A 16,111-nucleotide genomic window follows, 5' to 3' on the forward strand; every position below is an offset into this window, starting at 1 on the left:
CTAAGAGTGGAGTTTTCCTTTTTGTGAAGCCACGGACTTCAACTTCTTATCAAATCTGGTTTTTGGATAGCGGTGATACACGTGGCGTCAACGTGCACCTCACAGCACGCTCTCTCACCGTCAGATTTTGACGAGTCAACGTAGTGGATCGGCTGTTTTACCGAGCTACTTCATGGCTATTGACACAGTCACTGCTGTCGCCGTGACTCTAGGATTCTTGCTGGAAACAAAGCTATTGGTTTTTTTTTTCCTATTTATTTGAGTGTGATTATCTCTTAATTTTAATTAACCCTCGCAAACCAGAACTCCTTTACTCAATTACCATTTCACCATCCCCGTTGACCACCATTTGAAACTTGCCTTTTACTTTTTGCTGTAATTTAATTTTTATTTTTGGCTAGTTGTTAATAATCATGGGGTTGGTGAGCAATCAGAGGAAGGAATTTGTCTGGGAAACACGGGAGTAATTTTCGGAGGTATATTTTATTTTATAAAATATAAATAATTTTTTAAAAGAGTCAAATAAGGAGGCCTTTTTAGTCTTTTTGATATTATCTTCTTTCTCTCAACTTCGCCGTCCTTTATCCCATCACTCGCCTGCACAAATTAAATTTATTTTACTTTTCTTACATTAATTATTAATTATTTGAAAAAACAAATTTTTAAGCACTCGTATAAAATAAAAATTTTATAAAATATATTTTAAATTTTATGTACTCACAATAAAAAATACTATCTAAAAATAATTCAAATTTTATACACGAAATAAAATAGTACCTAAAATAGTATAGTACCAAAATATAAGAGGTATTACTTATGACGAAAAAGTATATAAAATATTAATTATTTTTAGATAAGTATTTAAAATTTATATTTTATAAATTTAGATTATTATTTTGTAAATTTTTTCATATGAGTATATGAAAATATACTTTTCCATTATTGTAAGTGTGTCTCTCCTATGTTTTTTTAATCAAACAAAATTTTTGGTTTGGTTTCAAAAAGTTTAAAAAAAAATATGAAGGAAAACAAAAGCGAAAGTATAAGAAAATAAATAAATAAATAAATTTAAAATAAAAAACTATTTTTATATATCATTTAATATTTTTTACATATTTTAATCTTGGGGAAGAGTGAAGGGGTTCGATTTGTTTAATGCAATGAGGTGGGTTCATGTGATGTTTATAATGACTTCGTGCATGCTCTCATCATCAAGCCTTTACACCTTTAAAACGATACTCTCCCTTACTAAATTAAAATTTCACCACTTGGTACTCTTTTCTGATTTCATACCTTATTTCTTATTAAGCTCTATTTGAGAAGTTTATCTATGAATAGGCATGTAAAATAGTTTTTTTTTAAAAAAATTATTATTTTCAATTTTTAAAACAATATTATATTTTTTTTTCCTAAATCCAGATAGGTTGAAAACCATGTTTTCAACGAGTTAATCATTAAATATCATTAATGGATAGAAGATAAGTTTTATAAATAAAAAAAAAAAACATTAAAAAAATCTAAGTCGATCTAGTAATTGTTTTCGAAAACAAGTCTGAAAAATAATTTTTGAGAACGATTTTTTAAAGTTATTTTATAATGTTTTATAGAATAAAAGTTTGTTTGAAAATCTAAAATATTTTAATATATTTTTAAATATATTTTAAAAATAATTTTTTTATCACATGTTTTATTTTTAATCGTTCTACATGTTTATATAATTATTTTTTTAAATAACCTTTAAAAAACATATGAAAATAACTAAAAAATATTATCTCAAAACACCATTTTTTTTTTTCTTAAAAACATATAATATAAGATAATTTTTTGTCATTAAACTGTGTTTTTTTTTTTTTTTTTTTTTTTTTTTTTTGCTTTAGACAACATAAAACTATTTTTAAAAACATTTACCAAACAAACCCTAAAATTCTCAAATTTTACTTATAATTAAACAATGACAAAAATCAATATTAACCTAACCTTCTCTTATAATCACTACTACAAGATTGAAATCTAAACACAAAGAGTTTATATCTTTTTAATTTTTTTCTCAAATTTAATATCAAATGTATCCTTTTTTTGTTGCAAAGAGGGGATAAACAAAAATATTTGTATATGTCTATATTTTAATGAAATATTTATCATTTTGTAAACACTTTTATTTTATTTTTACTTAGCTACATCATCTATTAAATAAAAAGAATATTTTTGTCCATGTATATATCAAATATTTAATGCTAATTATACATTTTGTATGCATTTGGACCTATTATATGTTGTGCCAAAATTAGTTAGACAATCAATTTTATACGATTCATCGAACATTCAATAAGATAGCCTCAAAACAAGACAACCCCGTTCACTCCAACGATACAAGTTGTTAAGTATGAAAGCTAAGTCTGGACAAGAAGCAAATAAATAATATCTAAATTGAAAATTTTGCTCTTGAAGTGAATCTCTCTTCCTTCATTGGGAAAAAGAGTTATAGTTCATACTACCTAAATTAATTACTTTTCACTCTAATTAAAACTTCATTGATTTTATAACCAGAAAAGGGAGTCGACGTCAAAATTGAATTTCACTTCCAATCTCAAAGAGGGGGGCAACTTCATATCCTCACTAAACACACAATTATCTCATTTAAAAACATATATTAAAAGTAATAAAAACCTAAAACAAATTTAAAAATAATACATTGATTTGATTATAAAAAAATTGATAATATCTTCGCTATTACTTGGTTTATTCTAAAAGTTTACAAAAATTCCAATTTTTAAAATCTAGCAAATGACTCTAAAACCTATTGTTGTCCATATGCCAATTTTTTTAAAAAATAATATTTAAAATATTTATTTTCACAACATAAACATCTAACAAATTTTGGTATCTTGTATAAAACGTAGTGCTATTTTCTTATTTCAAAAATAAAAAATAAAAAATATATTAAAATAGGCATTGAATTAACTAATTCATAATCAATTCAACTCTCTATTAAGTCGGAGTCTAGCCCAAACCAAAAAATGGTTTGATAGATCATAAAATAAGAAGTTGAAAATGAAATTTTGTGCAAAATATTATAAAATTTAACATGTTTATTAATTAATAAACTTGTGATCAAATTTTAAGATGACTAAAAAGACAACCATAGAAAACATGTTACACATTTACGATCGTTGTGTATTTTTGACCACTTTAAATCACAAATATATTTATCAACTAAAATAAATTCAACGCGTCCATTCAATGAGCACATTTGATTGAAGCAAGTGGAAGAAGTTTCAAATCAAATGACAAATTTGACATGTGAAACTCAAAAGGGGTTTCCAAAAAAATGGAAGACTTGGTGTGAACGTGATTTATGCATTTGGGCATGTTCACGTGTTGACGTATACCAAATAATCACCCCTCTTTATAAAATAGCAAATGTTAATTATAAATATATCAATAAATTTTGAAATTAATTATATGGTCAATTCTCAACCATCCCATATAACTACATTGAAAGCACTCTTAGCCAAAGTCGTTAATCTTGTTGAAAAGCATATATGTTCATAAATTTTTTAGTTGATTATGCTACAAAATATCTAGCCAATTTGCAAGTGAACTTACACTTAAAATTTATAGAAATAATCAGTTAAATGAGATGAAATACTTTTCATATTTGTAAATTTATCTTCTATCATATTTTTATTTGAGGAGTAATTTATTTTTTTTACATCCTTTAATTATTTTAAGTATTCATGATATGTTTTAAAATAAAATATTGTTTTTACAAAAAAATAATAATAGTATTTTTGTCAAAACGATGCCAAAAATGATGAAGGATTAGATTTTTAAAATTGGGTTTCCTTTGACACTTTTAATCGAATAACCCAATTTCATGATAACTATAATATTAATATTATAGATGATGTTGTATTTTTTGATTGACTTCTTCAAATTAAAACATAATAGAAATGTTTTAAATTTTGATATAATTTTTATATATTATTTCATGTTTGAAGACCAAAATTTCCAACATTCATTCTAAATAATCATATTTGGTGGAAGATATATATATATATATATATATATATATATATATAAATTTTTAAAGGAATTATTTACTCTAAGATGGTGTTTATTTTTTGGTCTTTTTTTTATTAAATTCAAAGTAACATATTGGTATCGACCAATAAAACCAAACTGAACCTAATAATAACAAGTTTACTTTAATTTGTTGGTTGATATCGAGAAGTTATTTTTAATTTAATAAAAAAAATCAAATATTTTGACTTTTTTTTATTCAGTCAAAAACCAAATACCACCAAAGGTAATGGGTAATTTAGCAAATTTGATACTCATTTATAAAAATATAAAAGAAAAAATAATGACTATCCTAATTTAGCATATTTGTAAGTATAGGTTTTATATGATATTATAATATTCCCGTGTCTTTATCATAGATGTTATTTTATTAAAATTATGTTAGAATCGAAGTTAAACAAAAAAAAAAAAAGTACAATTTTTATAATCATTATTGTTTTTTTATTTTTAAATTGACTTAAAATAAAAAACAACTTTAAGTAATAAATAAAAACAATTAATTTATTATTAACTTCACATCTTTATTTTATATTTTTACTCATATTTGTCCTTGTTACCTCCACGATCTCTTTTATTATTCTATAACCTTCATTATTACTCAATCTCTTTTGCTCTAATTATAATTTATAAGGATAAATATGTTAATTTAATTATTTAAAATAAATTTTAAATTAATTTTATCAAATAACTTTAATACTTAAAATAAAAATTAAATAATAAATTTTAAGTCAGTATAATTTAACATAAATTCAACTTAAATTATTAAAAAATAAATATTAAGTTTTATTAAAAACCTCCTTAATAAAATTAAAAAAAAAAATCAAATGGGAAAAAGCTAAAACATTGTATCGGTATCCAACAAATTCTCAATCTCCATCAATGAAATGAACAATTCCAAGATTGAATGAAAGTATAAATAATGAACTATATGCACAAAAAAAAAAGAGATTAAAATACAAATAAATATCAATAAAATATAAAACAATAAACATAAAATAACGAGAACTAAATACATATACAATATAATTTAATCGATCGCATTTTTCGATAAGTGTCTCTTTGGTAGCGAAGCTTTCAAATAATACGTGCTACGAAAATTGATGATTAGGTATCCATGAGATTTATATTTTTGTGTGTATTGACATGTGAAAAGTATACCAAAGCATGAATCCTCACAAGCATTTATTTATCCATAGTCCATAAAAATAAAATTTTGACTAAGTTATCCAAGTCAATTCTCAACCAGAGAGAGCTACATCTACCACCATTTCAGGAATCGCCATTAAATAGTGTCACGGACCATAAAATAACAAGTCAAAGAAAAAATCAATTTTCACTACTTTGAATAGTCTAACGGTACTATACATGCCACGTGTCACCCAACCCATTAGCTCAAATTAAAAAAGTCAGAGGAGAGAAAAATGTTTGACCTTTTGAGTGTGATGCAAATCTACCCTGCCACAACTTGTCATCAAGATCAGATACGTATGGTGCCCTCTCTTTCCTCCATTCAAAATCTTCCTCACATGGGATTTGTGTTTTATTTATTTATTTTATATATATATATATATATATAAAATAATAGTAAAAAGTGATATATGCATAAGGTCCCGTTTGCTTTTTTACTATATAAAAAAAAGTAAAAAATATACTATTAAAAATAATTTTACATCAACTAATATAATTAAAATAAACTTGTTATAAAAAATATTAAATAAAAAAATCCAATATTTTAACTTTTTGTATATGTCCAAAAAATTACCACATAAATAATTTGAATATAACAAATAATTTTTTAAATTTTATAATAATTTGTAAAACACTAAATAAAAATTTATCTCTTTCTTTAAAAAAAATATAAAATAAATACCAACTTCAATATTTAAATTGAAATGGTTTAGTCTATACAAATTATTCTAATTAAATTTTGAGAAAAAAAAATGTTCATACACTTGAAGGGTGTCACATGTCACTAAGGAAAACAAAAAAGGACAAGCGGTAGATTTGATACGAGATCATTGGTTTGAAAATTAAGGGAAGACATTGTATTAATTAATCATAGTTGATATGATATGGAATCACTCAACCATGATTAATTGTATAAAAAATGTCACAACCCCATAGGTGGAATGTTGATAACATAATGTGAATGATGTATTAGGAGCATCTTTTTAAGGATAATAATGTAATTTAAGGCAAAATAAAATGATGGGTAATTAGAAATAATACAAGTTGTTGGCAATACATTTTTTTTTTTTGTGGCACAAAAGCTTGGAAAGGTTCCTTTGCGTGAATCATGCTTTCTACCTACTCTTTGAAGACATATAATGCTAGAGGTGTAATTTGATGATTATGAATTGGATTAGCACGTTAGGTGAAAAGGAAGATTTTACGAATATTAAACTATTTTTTTTATATGTCTTAGATATGCTTATATTATTTTTAAATTATGGCCTATGTAATCGAGTGATTAGTTTTGTCTTTTCAAGAAAATAACTTGAAAAGAAAGTAACATATTATTTGTCGTGATTAGGTAATTAGATGAATCAAAACAGATTTTGGAAAATCTCGAGGTTTTACGTTTATTAAATAATCATTCAATGTGGGACAAATATCTTATTTATTTTTTCACTTTCTATATTTCCTTTGTAACCTATTTTTTATTTTTATGAAAGATTAAGTTAATGTCATGTCTTTTTTTATCTTAAGTATTCATTATTTTTCTTTACTCATCAAGTAAAATTTATTTTTCCATATCTCCTCTATACTAATTTTACATTATCATGACCGAAATAAATAAGCAATTAAGGGATAAATATCATATGCAAATTGAAAAAAAGAAATAGTTTGAAGATAACCTACACTTTAAGAAAGCAGATTTTGACAAAAAAAAAAAAAAAAAACCATTTTGAAAAAATATTAATGAAATAACATTTGTATTGACTACATAGATACCATAATTAGATGCTTATACAAGCTATTCGAAAAGTGATGCTAACATCATGTAACAAACCATTCATTTGCTCGTAATAACTATGTTATCGTTAATATGATCACACAAGTTAATGAATATTTATCTGTTATGAGTAGGTATCAATCAAGACAATTAAAAGATGACAAGTGAACTCTCGATATAATATAAATATCAGAGATTGTTTTAGAAAAAATCAAGTGAAATTCTAATATACTTATATTGAATTTTAAAAAAATTATCTTTAAATTCTACAATTCATATCAAATCATTTTTTTTAAACAACTTTATATATTGTAATTATATGAAAGTCATATTTTCAAAAGACAATTTTTGTATCAATATTTCAATTAATATCATAATTTTAAAAATAAATCTACTACTTTTTATAAATATTTTATTTAAAAACCCGCATAAATATAAAAAATGCCTTAAGAAAGACTATAACGTGGCACCATCTCATGCCTGAGTAGCAGGGCATTTTCATCAAATAAACCAAAATGATATCCCACTTTTTGAAATTGGTAAAAAATTTGGAATCCACCTAAATGATTTTCAACATGCAATGCACCATCTCTTAGGTTCCTTGGCTTTCCTGTATGTTGGTTTTCCTGCCTTTTTGCTTGTTAGGTAAGCTAGAATATATGAAAGATCCCATGAAAATGAATAGAAAATTAAAAGTAATACAGGGTGAATGAAGTCATAGGGTCTCAAAATAAGAGGCTAGGATCCACTTGTCTGCTCGTTAAAGGGCATAACCACACCATTGACATCATTTTTCCACCTCCCCCATCAAAAAATTACTTAGTTTATAACTAGAAAAATGTTTGGGCAACCATCCTAGTCTTTGACTTTGCCTCAAACAAATACAAACACAATGACACCTAACCCAATCAGGCAGGAAGGAAGGTGGAGAGTGGACTGCAGAATGGGAAATAAAAGGAGATCAAATATTATGCCACGTCTGGCTTGAGAAAATCCTATATTTCATATTGCATAGGAAAAGAAGTTTATGAGACTGTATGAGAATAAATTATTAATTAGATGGGTATGTTTTAAATCGTGAGGAGTTAGTAGGTTTAGAATGCGAAGTGCAAAAGGAAGGCCCATAAAATGTTGGGCTGGGTCGGGCTTCAGTGCCCACCCATAAACCAATACCCATTTCACCCAATAGACTACACAAACTTGGAACTGGTGAGTCTGCAGCCAATTGTTTGATGTGTACAACAAAAATGATCAAAACCCTTGTGGGTTTTCTGCAGAAGTAAATAATGGAAAATGGATGCCCAAGGTACTCTCAAGCACACTTATTTCACTTTTTTTTTTTATTAGAAAATTTTGGAAATTGAATATGTTTAAAGTGAAATTTTCTGCCCCATGAATGACGGGTTTAGCCTCTTCTGCAGTTACATGTTGTTTTGAATTTGTGATTCTGATTGAATGGATTTACCTTCTAAGTTTTCTAATGTATATTCATATGTTATGTTGATTACATTGTTTGATTGGTTGCTTACGGGAATGAATACACATTTATAAGTAGTTTCTTGTGATTTAAAATGCATTTGTAAGAATGTGTGTGGAAATGGAGGAGTTTGTGGGGAGAAGGAAAATTGTTGCTACTTAAAAGCAATTTGAATTCTGCTGTTTGGGGGTGGGGAGAAATTAGTGATGGAAACAAATTGGAAGGATTTGGGTGCAGTTTATATTTGGGCAGAAGGGTGTAATTTGGATGATATTCTTCATCTCTCCATATAAAACTTCTGTTGCATTTTTCTTTATGTTTTTGTTTGTAATGTTGAGAATCAACAATCAAGAGCAGTCTTGATTTAGGTTAGGGTTTATGAACGTTATGTGGGTCCTGAAATCAAATGACACAAACTAGAAAAAACTGTGGTTGTTTCCTGTGTTAATCAGTGCTTAATAGAGATTTGTATCATTGTGTTGATTTGCCTGTTTGCTTTGTGTCTCTTAGGTTTGAGTTTGAGCCATCTGATATTCATTTATCTATTTTGTTTTATCTCCAATTTCTATGGGACTGAACACCTAGATGTACTTCTTGTCATGTTTTATTTTTGTTATTTTTTCTTGCAATGAGAATATGTATGAACTTTGCATACCCAATGAACCATCTGTATCAGCCTTGCTCTGTCCTCCCTTATTTGCATACCCCAGATCTAGGGTTGTTCAATCCAAGCTAGGAAACAATAATCTGAGAAGAACATGGTTCTGCTCCCAAAAGATCCTTTGTGTTGCTTAAAATGGCTTTGAGATGTTCACCAAAATTGTGACATTTGCATCCTTGAAGCTCCTTGGGCATTGAAATCTAAAAAAATTTTGGATCACTCACTCTCAAATTCCAACTGAATTTCAAAATCCACATACCTGTCCTATAAGAACCCTTCCAATTGGATGTTGAGATATGTCAAAGTAGTAGTTTCAAGATGGAAAAAAGAAAGGATGTTGGTTCCTGAAGAAGAGGGAGAGATGGAGCGTAAAGCACTGGCTTCTGCACTGGTAAGGAAGAATATGCTATGGTTATTGAGTTCTATTCACCCAGGTGCATGCTTTGCAATTCCTTATTGGATTCTGTATTGGAAGTAGAGGGTAGGAATTCTGTCTGGCTTACCATTGTAAGTTTCTTTCATTCTGCCTTATGTAGAAAAAATTGGGATGTGTGCAAAAAGAAACTAAAGGAAAAATAAGTACAGGACAATATATCGATGGGATCATAGATAGTATTATTCCCATGTTTCACTACCATGAGTGTGCTGAAAGTTGACGGTCATTTGCATTAAGCCGCTTTATGCGTATCTCATCACTTTTCAACTTTGTTAGAAATCTAAATGTTAGTCATAGATAATCTTGTGTTCTTGGGGATTGGTTTCAGTTTTAGGATTAGGATCTAACTATCTTAGAACTAATCTGGTGTTTACATGTCTAGTCTGATATGAATTGGTGAGTTCATATTACTTGTCTTTTAGGTAATGCCCATAATTGCTGAAATTAAATGGCTATATATTTTGAATGCTGGAGGATTTGTATGTCTTGCCCTTAATGGTGAGGGATACAGGTTTTGCTTTGTTAAGTCACCTATAAAAAGGAAGTTTGTCGTGGAGTGGAGGGATAGAGGTTTTGATTTGTTCAGTGACCTATGGGAAAAAACAGTTTTGTTGTGTTTATGGATATTGCATTCTGTATTGAGATGTTTGGATGTCCTTTAGAAATTGAATGAGTCAGTTTTTTTAACAAAGGATTTGAAGAATGTCTTGTTGGCGGTGGTGATGCAGTGAGCCTATTCAATTTTCTGACACTTCTGTATTGGGATTACACCATGACTTCCTTCTGATCTTTGCTCCTTTTTATGGTTAATTGTTTATCACACCTTGTTTTCAGTGTTGTTATCAGATTTCCATGGTTGATTTAAGTGGAACCATTACGTGATGACATTTTCTTCCATTCTTCTGATGCTCATTTGTTTGGCTTCTTTGTAAAGCATATTCTTCTCATGTGATGGGAATGTAATTTCTGCACAATTACATTGCTATTAGTTAATTATTATAATGATCTAGCTGATTTATCCTTCGATCCTTGGCAATGCAGCTCCTCCATTATGAAGTAAAGTGTGTTCCTTACTGTTTACTGTTGAAAAAAATATGGGTGATAATAGAACAGACAAGTGTTCCGAGCATTTGACTACATGTCATAACTGTTTTTTCTAATCTTTGAAAAATGAGGGGCACATGCTCAAAAAATAGACACTAGGTCAGGTCTAGTTACTGTAAGACATACTTTTTGAATTGTAAGTGGATTAGATTCAGTTCAAACAATTTTCTAAATGGATGTGCAGAATCCAATTGTTGTATCGAAAAACATGCTTCCAAACAACACTTGCTTATCTCCTATAACAAAGAGGAAAACACTATATGCTCTATCATCTCTTTAACTCTTCTGCTTCATAGCTCTTTTCTTCTGTGACTCAATCTCTTCAGTAGATGCTAAATCTAAACACTCATATGGTCTACTTTTGACAGTCACTAGAAACCCGCTTGGCACTGTTTCCCATTGACTGCAAAAGGTCATACATTAGCACTATTTGTTAATCCAATTAGTTCTTCAAGCTTATTCCTTTTGCTAGCTCAACTTTCTCTTCATATTATCTTTCAGTGTTGACAATAAAGAGTGTCACTCCAAGCACTTGTTATGGTCTGATGTCAAGCTAAGTTGTATGGCAGTGCTTGGGAACTGCCTTGGATTGAATGAAAATATAAAACTCATTTTTCCCTACACAAGCTAAGGCATTTTGTCACATTTAAATGTGATCCATAAGGTCATAATTTTGCCGTTAAAGCGGTTTGGATGATGACAGAGATAAATATGCATGCAGTTGATATCGTATGGCAAAACCATATTGCTGGCTACTCATTTAATCATTCATCCATTAATTTTCACATGATCGCTAGAATTTTTTTGCATGCAAAGTTATCATTTTAGCATCTCCTACATGTTAGACAACACATGATGCTCTTTGACAAGGACTAGAGATATGTCCATGGCCAAATCAATGTGAGCCAATTCCGGGTTAAGTTAATTCCTTGGCTCTTTAAGTGGTGAATTGCAAGGAAAGTTCCGACAGTATGGTCATTGCACTACCTTATCCATTTAGATGGGATTGCACACACAAATTTCGTGAAAGTCCTGCAAAACAATAAGAAAAATGATGTGAACAAAAATTTGTATTTAAAATTAATTAATTGTGGGGTACAATATCAAATATAATATTCTTTACAAAAGAATATTTTCTCTTTGATTCTTTCGTTTTGATCACAATTCGACAAACGATGATGAAAGTGTTTGCTTGGATTTGAAGATCAATCAAGGGTGTAGAGTGACTTTTTCCCGAATGAACTTGTTGAATGACGAAGAACACGTGTCTAACACTTCTGCCATTTATCAAACTTGTAAGGAGATTTTATGAAGCCTTTTCTTTCTTTGTGAAGCCTCTTTTCCCGTGTGAAGTCGTTTTGCGGATCTCGTTTTCTTGATCCCGTTTTGCTAATCTTGTTTTTGCTGAATTTGATTTTTTTTTTTTTCCATTTCTTAAAGGAAGTCACCTTTATTTATAGGTGAAGATATGGAATTGAATTTTGAAGTCCCGATATTTGGTTGCTTAATTCAAGGAATTTGGTTCCTTAAATTTAGCAATTTTTCTCTTTTTTTGAAAGTGTTTTTTTTTTTTTTTTTTGCCAAAAAGATTATATTTACTATTTCTTTTATCATTTTTTTTTTGGTTGGAGATTTGTTTCACTTTTTTTTTTGAAACTTATCAATAAGAGAATATTTATTTTTTAATTCTCTTTTGATTGGAAGACCTAATTTCATAGTCTTCCAAATTTTGCCATGTGTTACCCTCCAAGTTGCATGCCATGTGTCCAATGAGCCCAAAGTTTGTTGAACCACAAAATTACAATTTTGAAGACAAATTTAGTGGTAATTTAATCTACTAAAATTTTTTTTATGTCTACATGGATTACACCATTTTTCATCCAAAGTTGTAGACATGTTATGATAAAGCTAACAGCTTCAGTGGAATTACATTTATATTGAAAGTTTGTTTGGATATTTTAGGACTCTATACTCCATAATAACCTTATAAATAAAATTTAGGGCATAAAGGTCCAAACAGATGAGAGGTGGTGTGGTAGGGGTCTGGGTGGTGTGTTGTAATGTTCCAATATGAAAAGTGTAAAGTGGTGGCAATAAGTGTACTATGGTCTTCTTGCACCTGTTGTATCTGCCCTGCCCTTTAAACCACATGCTTCTCACTAGCAAAAAATCATCTGGCAAAAATCCTAGCGTGACATGGGAGCTGAAATTATTTGAAGGTTTATGAAAAAATTATAATGTTTTCCCTGGAAGACTGGTGAATTTCACTATCTTTTTATTTATAAGAAACTATTTGCGAAATAGTAATCAGCAGTTCTAAGATATTCCTTCAATACACTCCTACCATTTAATTTTTGCATCTGCTCAAGAATGGTTTCACAAATATTATCTATATACAGGTAGTTTTTTTACCTGAAAAGTACAAACTAAGAAGAAACTAAAAATAAAAATAAAAATGGAATGCAGAATTTATGCAATCCCTTATAGTGGTACTATCCATTATTATAGCATCTGCTACAATTCCAACCCTATATGTCAGTGATGTGTAATGCACTCCAACACGATTTCTTCTTTTGATTCTTGTCTTTGTTCATTTGTTACACTTTTCCCATCTTCTCTGTTCTTCCCCCACAAAACACAGTAGAGCCCCACCACTAGCAATACTGCCCCACCAACACTGCCACAAAGAGTTAAGAGAAATGAATCTATTGTCAGTACTCGGTTGTCAGATGCTATTACAACTGGATAATGTTCCAGAGAGTCATGAAGCAAAATGTTTTGTTTTTCCACTTGATCCTTTGAATTCATTCTTTGATACATTTGATAATATGTCATGTAACTCTCTCTTTTTTTCTTTGGTAAAACCTAGGAAGCAAATGCTTCTTATAGTTTGTTTTGGAAGAAAGTTTAGGTTATGAACCTTCCCCAGTAAAGGGTCTCCTTCCACAAGAATGCTGAGAAGACAGCTGTTATGATTAGTGCCAATGGAGTGAACATGGATGTGAAGACGGGTCCTTTCTTCTCTATAGTCCAAACTTGCAACCAATAAGTAATCCCAGTGACAACAATGCCCTGCCATTTTCACTTGTCTATTAGAAGCAAAATGTCTATATGCATCTATGTACCGTCATGCACATGCATGCTTATGTAAGTATATAGATGCATGTGCTTATGCTCTAGTCATGGTTGATTCTGATGTAACAGGAGCAGCATATTCATCTATGTATTATGGAACATGATTAGCATGACAATGACGGATTTAGACTAGTCATTTCTCCAATCACTTGGGAGTGAAATGCATCGATATATGGAGGGAGTGATCTTCCACTAGGCCTCTAGATGGTTTGTTGATCTTTAATGGGGGTAAAATTATCTTCTTTAGCTAATGAGCACATGACCATTGGGATAAGTTGATTTTATTCTATTTTTATTTTTTATTTTCCTTTTTGTTGGGGTCGGGGATAAAGGATTGTAAAAGTAGCTACATGAAGGTTTACAATTCTAGGAAGAAGATGCAGTTTATTTTGGATTGAACTTAAGGAAATGGAATTTCTGAATCTTATGATCCATTTTGATTTTGTTTCTATGTTATATGCAGATATCAGCTTTACTTAATGGATGAAGACACATACACAATAGGCGATGGAAAGAAGATTAAGATCCCATGCTAGCTTCCATGATGATGGGTTCCTCTCCACCACAGCAGCCAGAACCACTGACTGTATGCAGCTAAAGAAGCACTGAAGAGTAGTGAGGCGTAGTTTTGCTGGATACTGCTTGATAATTGGACCCTACAGAAACAAGAATAGCTAAAAATCCATTTTGTGTGTAACAGATCGAGCAAGAATTTCTGAAATAATGGAGAAGTTCTAGGAATTAACCTGTAAAATAAGCCAGAGAGACCAGGCTGTGTTGGCTGCAAGCATCATCAGGGAGCCTTTTATCCACTCTCCTTTGGAGTTTTGCTCTACAGACGGGTCTGAAATTCCCTTCTTGATTTCTGGATACCAGTCCATGAACTTCAGAGCAGGACCCTTGACAAAAGCAAACACCATAGCCCCAGAAACACCCACAACAGAACCAAGCACCTTGGCTATTCCATGGAAATGTTTCATGGGAATGCTCTCCATCCTGAAATATTCAGAGCCCTCTTTTATTTGAAATGAAGGTAATAGCAAATCAATCCTTACACCGATATTTACTTGGAAAGCTTCTCATTTACCCTATGAAAACAGCCATGATAAAGGTAATGGCAGGGATTGTGTTGGTGGTGGCCGCAGCAAATGTTGCAGAGGTGAAACCAATTGCCACATAATAGAGATTTAAACTCAGGGTCAGCCTGCAGATTTTTCATATATATGAGGGATTGTTAGTATGGATTTTATATTTAGAGATTAAGTTTGTTAATTTTTTTATTATTTGTTCACTTATCTATGAAATGGTTTATATGAAATTGAGTCATGGAAATAGCATCAAAATTAAGCCAATTACTCACCCACATAGTGAAACCAAGAAGATCTTGCAGAGTGTACTGTAAGACAGGGGAGCATCTTTCTTCCTGCAGATTCAAGGGAAAAAAAAATCCAAAAATTTAAAAAGAGAAAACATTATTTGAGCATATGGGCAGGAAAGACAGAAAAACAGAGTCAGGTATATATAGTGAGTTTGAGTCAACCTCTCCAAGAAGAAAGCAAATGGAGCTAAGGCAAGTGAGGCACAAGCTTGTCGATAAACCACAAACACATAAGGGTTCATTCCTTTTGCAATTGCAGCCTTAGAGAACAAGGCCATGCCTGCATACACAAACTGTATGAAGAGCATTGCAACATAAGGCCTATGGTTCTCCATAGCCATCACATAGCCAACTAAACCCTTCATGTTGCACTATCTTTGGCCTCTTTTGAGAGTATATTGAGATTGAGAAGCTCTTCAATTTATAGAGAAGCCTAGGGTTCCACTCAACACTCCCCTGCATGGACACTTATGGTGTCTATTTCCTATTGATTTAGCCTGGAATGTGGTCCTGGGGTGAATTCCTTTTAGCTCCCTTCCTCAATGGAAAATCCAGTAATATCAACCACTTGTAACATGTCCCTCAAAAAAGGCATAAAGGACCAATAGTTTCAGATTCTTCCCTACTTTGTACAGCTTAAAGGCATCAAGGTGGAAATAGTCTTCTGGCAATGTTCAGTTTGGTATTGGAACAAGTGCTTCAATTAACTGTGCTAATATAGACCATCCCCTCATACCAACTTCAAACCTGCATTTATCACAACCAAAGATGTCATTATCAGCATAGGGGCTATAAGCCATGATCACTAATTCGGTCATGAGCACTAATACACGCATGATAATTTGGATCACCACCAATTAGAAATACCTTGAAGGTGCACT

General features: G+C 30.3%; 1 protein-coding gene and 1 long non-coding RNA gene across 3 annotated transcripts; one reads left to right on the forward strand and one right to left on the reverse strand.

The window, feature by feature from the left end:
- Window positions 1–8,209: 8,209 nt before the first annotated feature.
- LOC117906342 lies at window positions 8,210–15,184 on the forward strand. Its single transcript, XR_004649795.1, has 2 exons — window positions 8,210–8,345; window positions 14,316–15,184. It is a non-coding gene; the product is annotated as an uncharacterized LOC117906342 (long non-coding RNA).
- Window positions 13,042–15,631, reverse strand: LOC117906341 (WAT1-related protein At1g43650). 2 transcript variants are annotated; one of them, XM_034819334.1, is made up of 7 exons: window positions 15,393–15,631; window positions 15,213–15,275; window positions 14,940–15,056; window positions 14,599–14,848; window positions 14,350–14,508; window positions 13,638–13,789; window positions 13,042–13,394 (listed from the first exon to the last, which is right to left on the reverse strand). In XM_034819334.1, the coding sequence occupies exons 1-7, from the start codon at window positions 15,593–15,595 to the stop codon at window positions 13,253–13,255; spliced, it is 1,086 nt and encodes a 361-aa protein (XP_034675225.1). In that variant the 5' UTR covers window positions 15,596–15,631; the 3' UTR covers window positions 13,042–13,252. The 2 variants fall into 2 exon arrangements, with proteins under 2 accessions (XP_034675225.1, XP_034675226.1); XM_034819335.1 differs by lacking the exon at window positions 13,638–13,789.
- Window positions 15,632–16,111: the final 480 nt, after the last annotated feature.

The sequence above is a fragment of the Vitis riparia genome, chromosome 18, assembly GCF_004353265.1.
Source record: "Vitis riparia cultivar Riparia Gloire de Montpellier isolate 1030 chromosome 18, EGFV_Vit.rip_1.0, whole genome shotgun sequence".
NCBI classification, from domain to species: domain Eukaryota; kingdom Viridiplantae; phylum Streptophyta; class Magnoliopsida; order Vitales; family Vitaceae; genus Vitis; species Vitis riparia.

Coding starts and splice junctions, on each gene's coding strand:
- LOC117906341 (XM_034819334.1), bottom strand. CDS start 15,595: ATGAAGGGTTTAGTTGGCTATGTGATGGCTATGGAGAACCATAGGCCT. Junction 13,790..14,349: donor TTCTTTCCATCGCCTATTGT/GTATGTGTCTTC, acceptor TGAAAATGGCAG/GGCATTGTTGTCACTGGGAT. Junction 13,395..13,637: donor GAGACCCTTTACTGGGGAAG/GTTCATAACCTA, acceptor TCTTTGTGGCAG/TGTTGGTGGGGCAGTATTGC.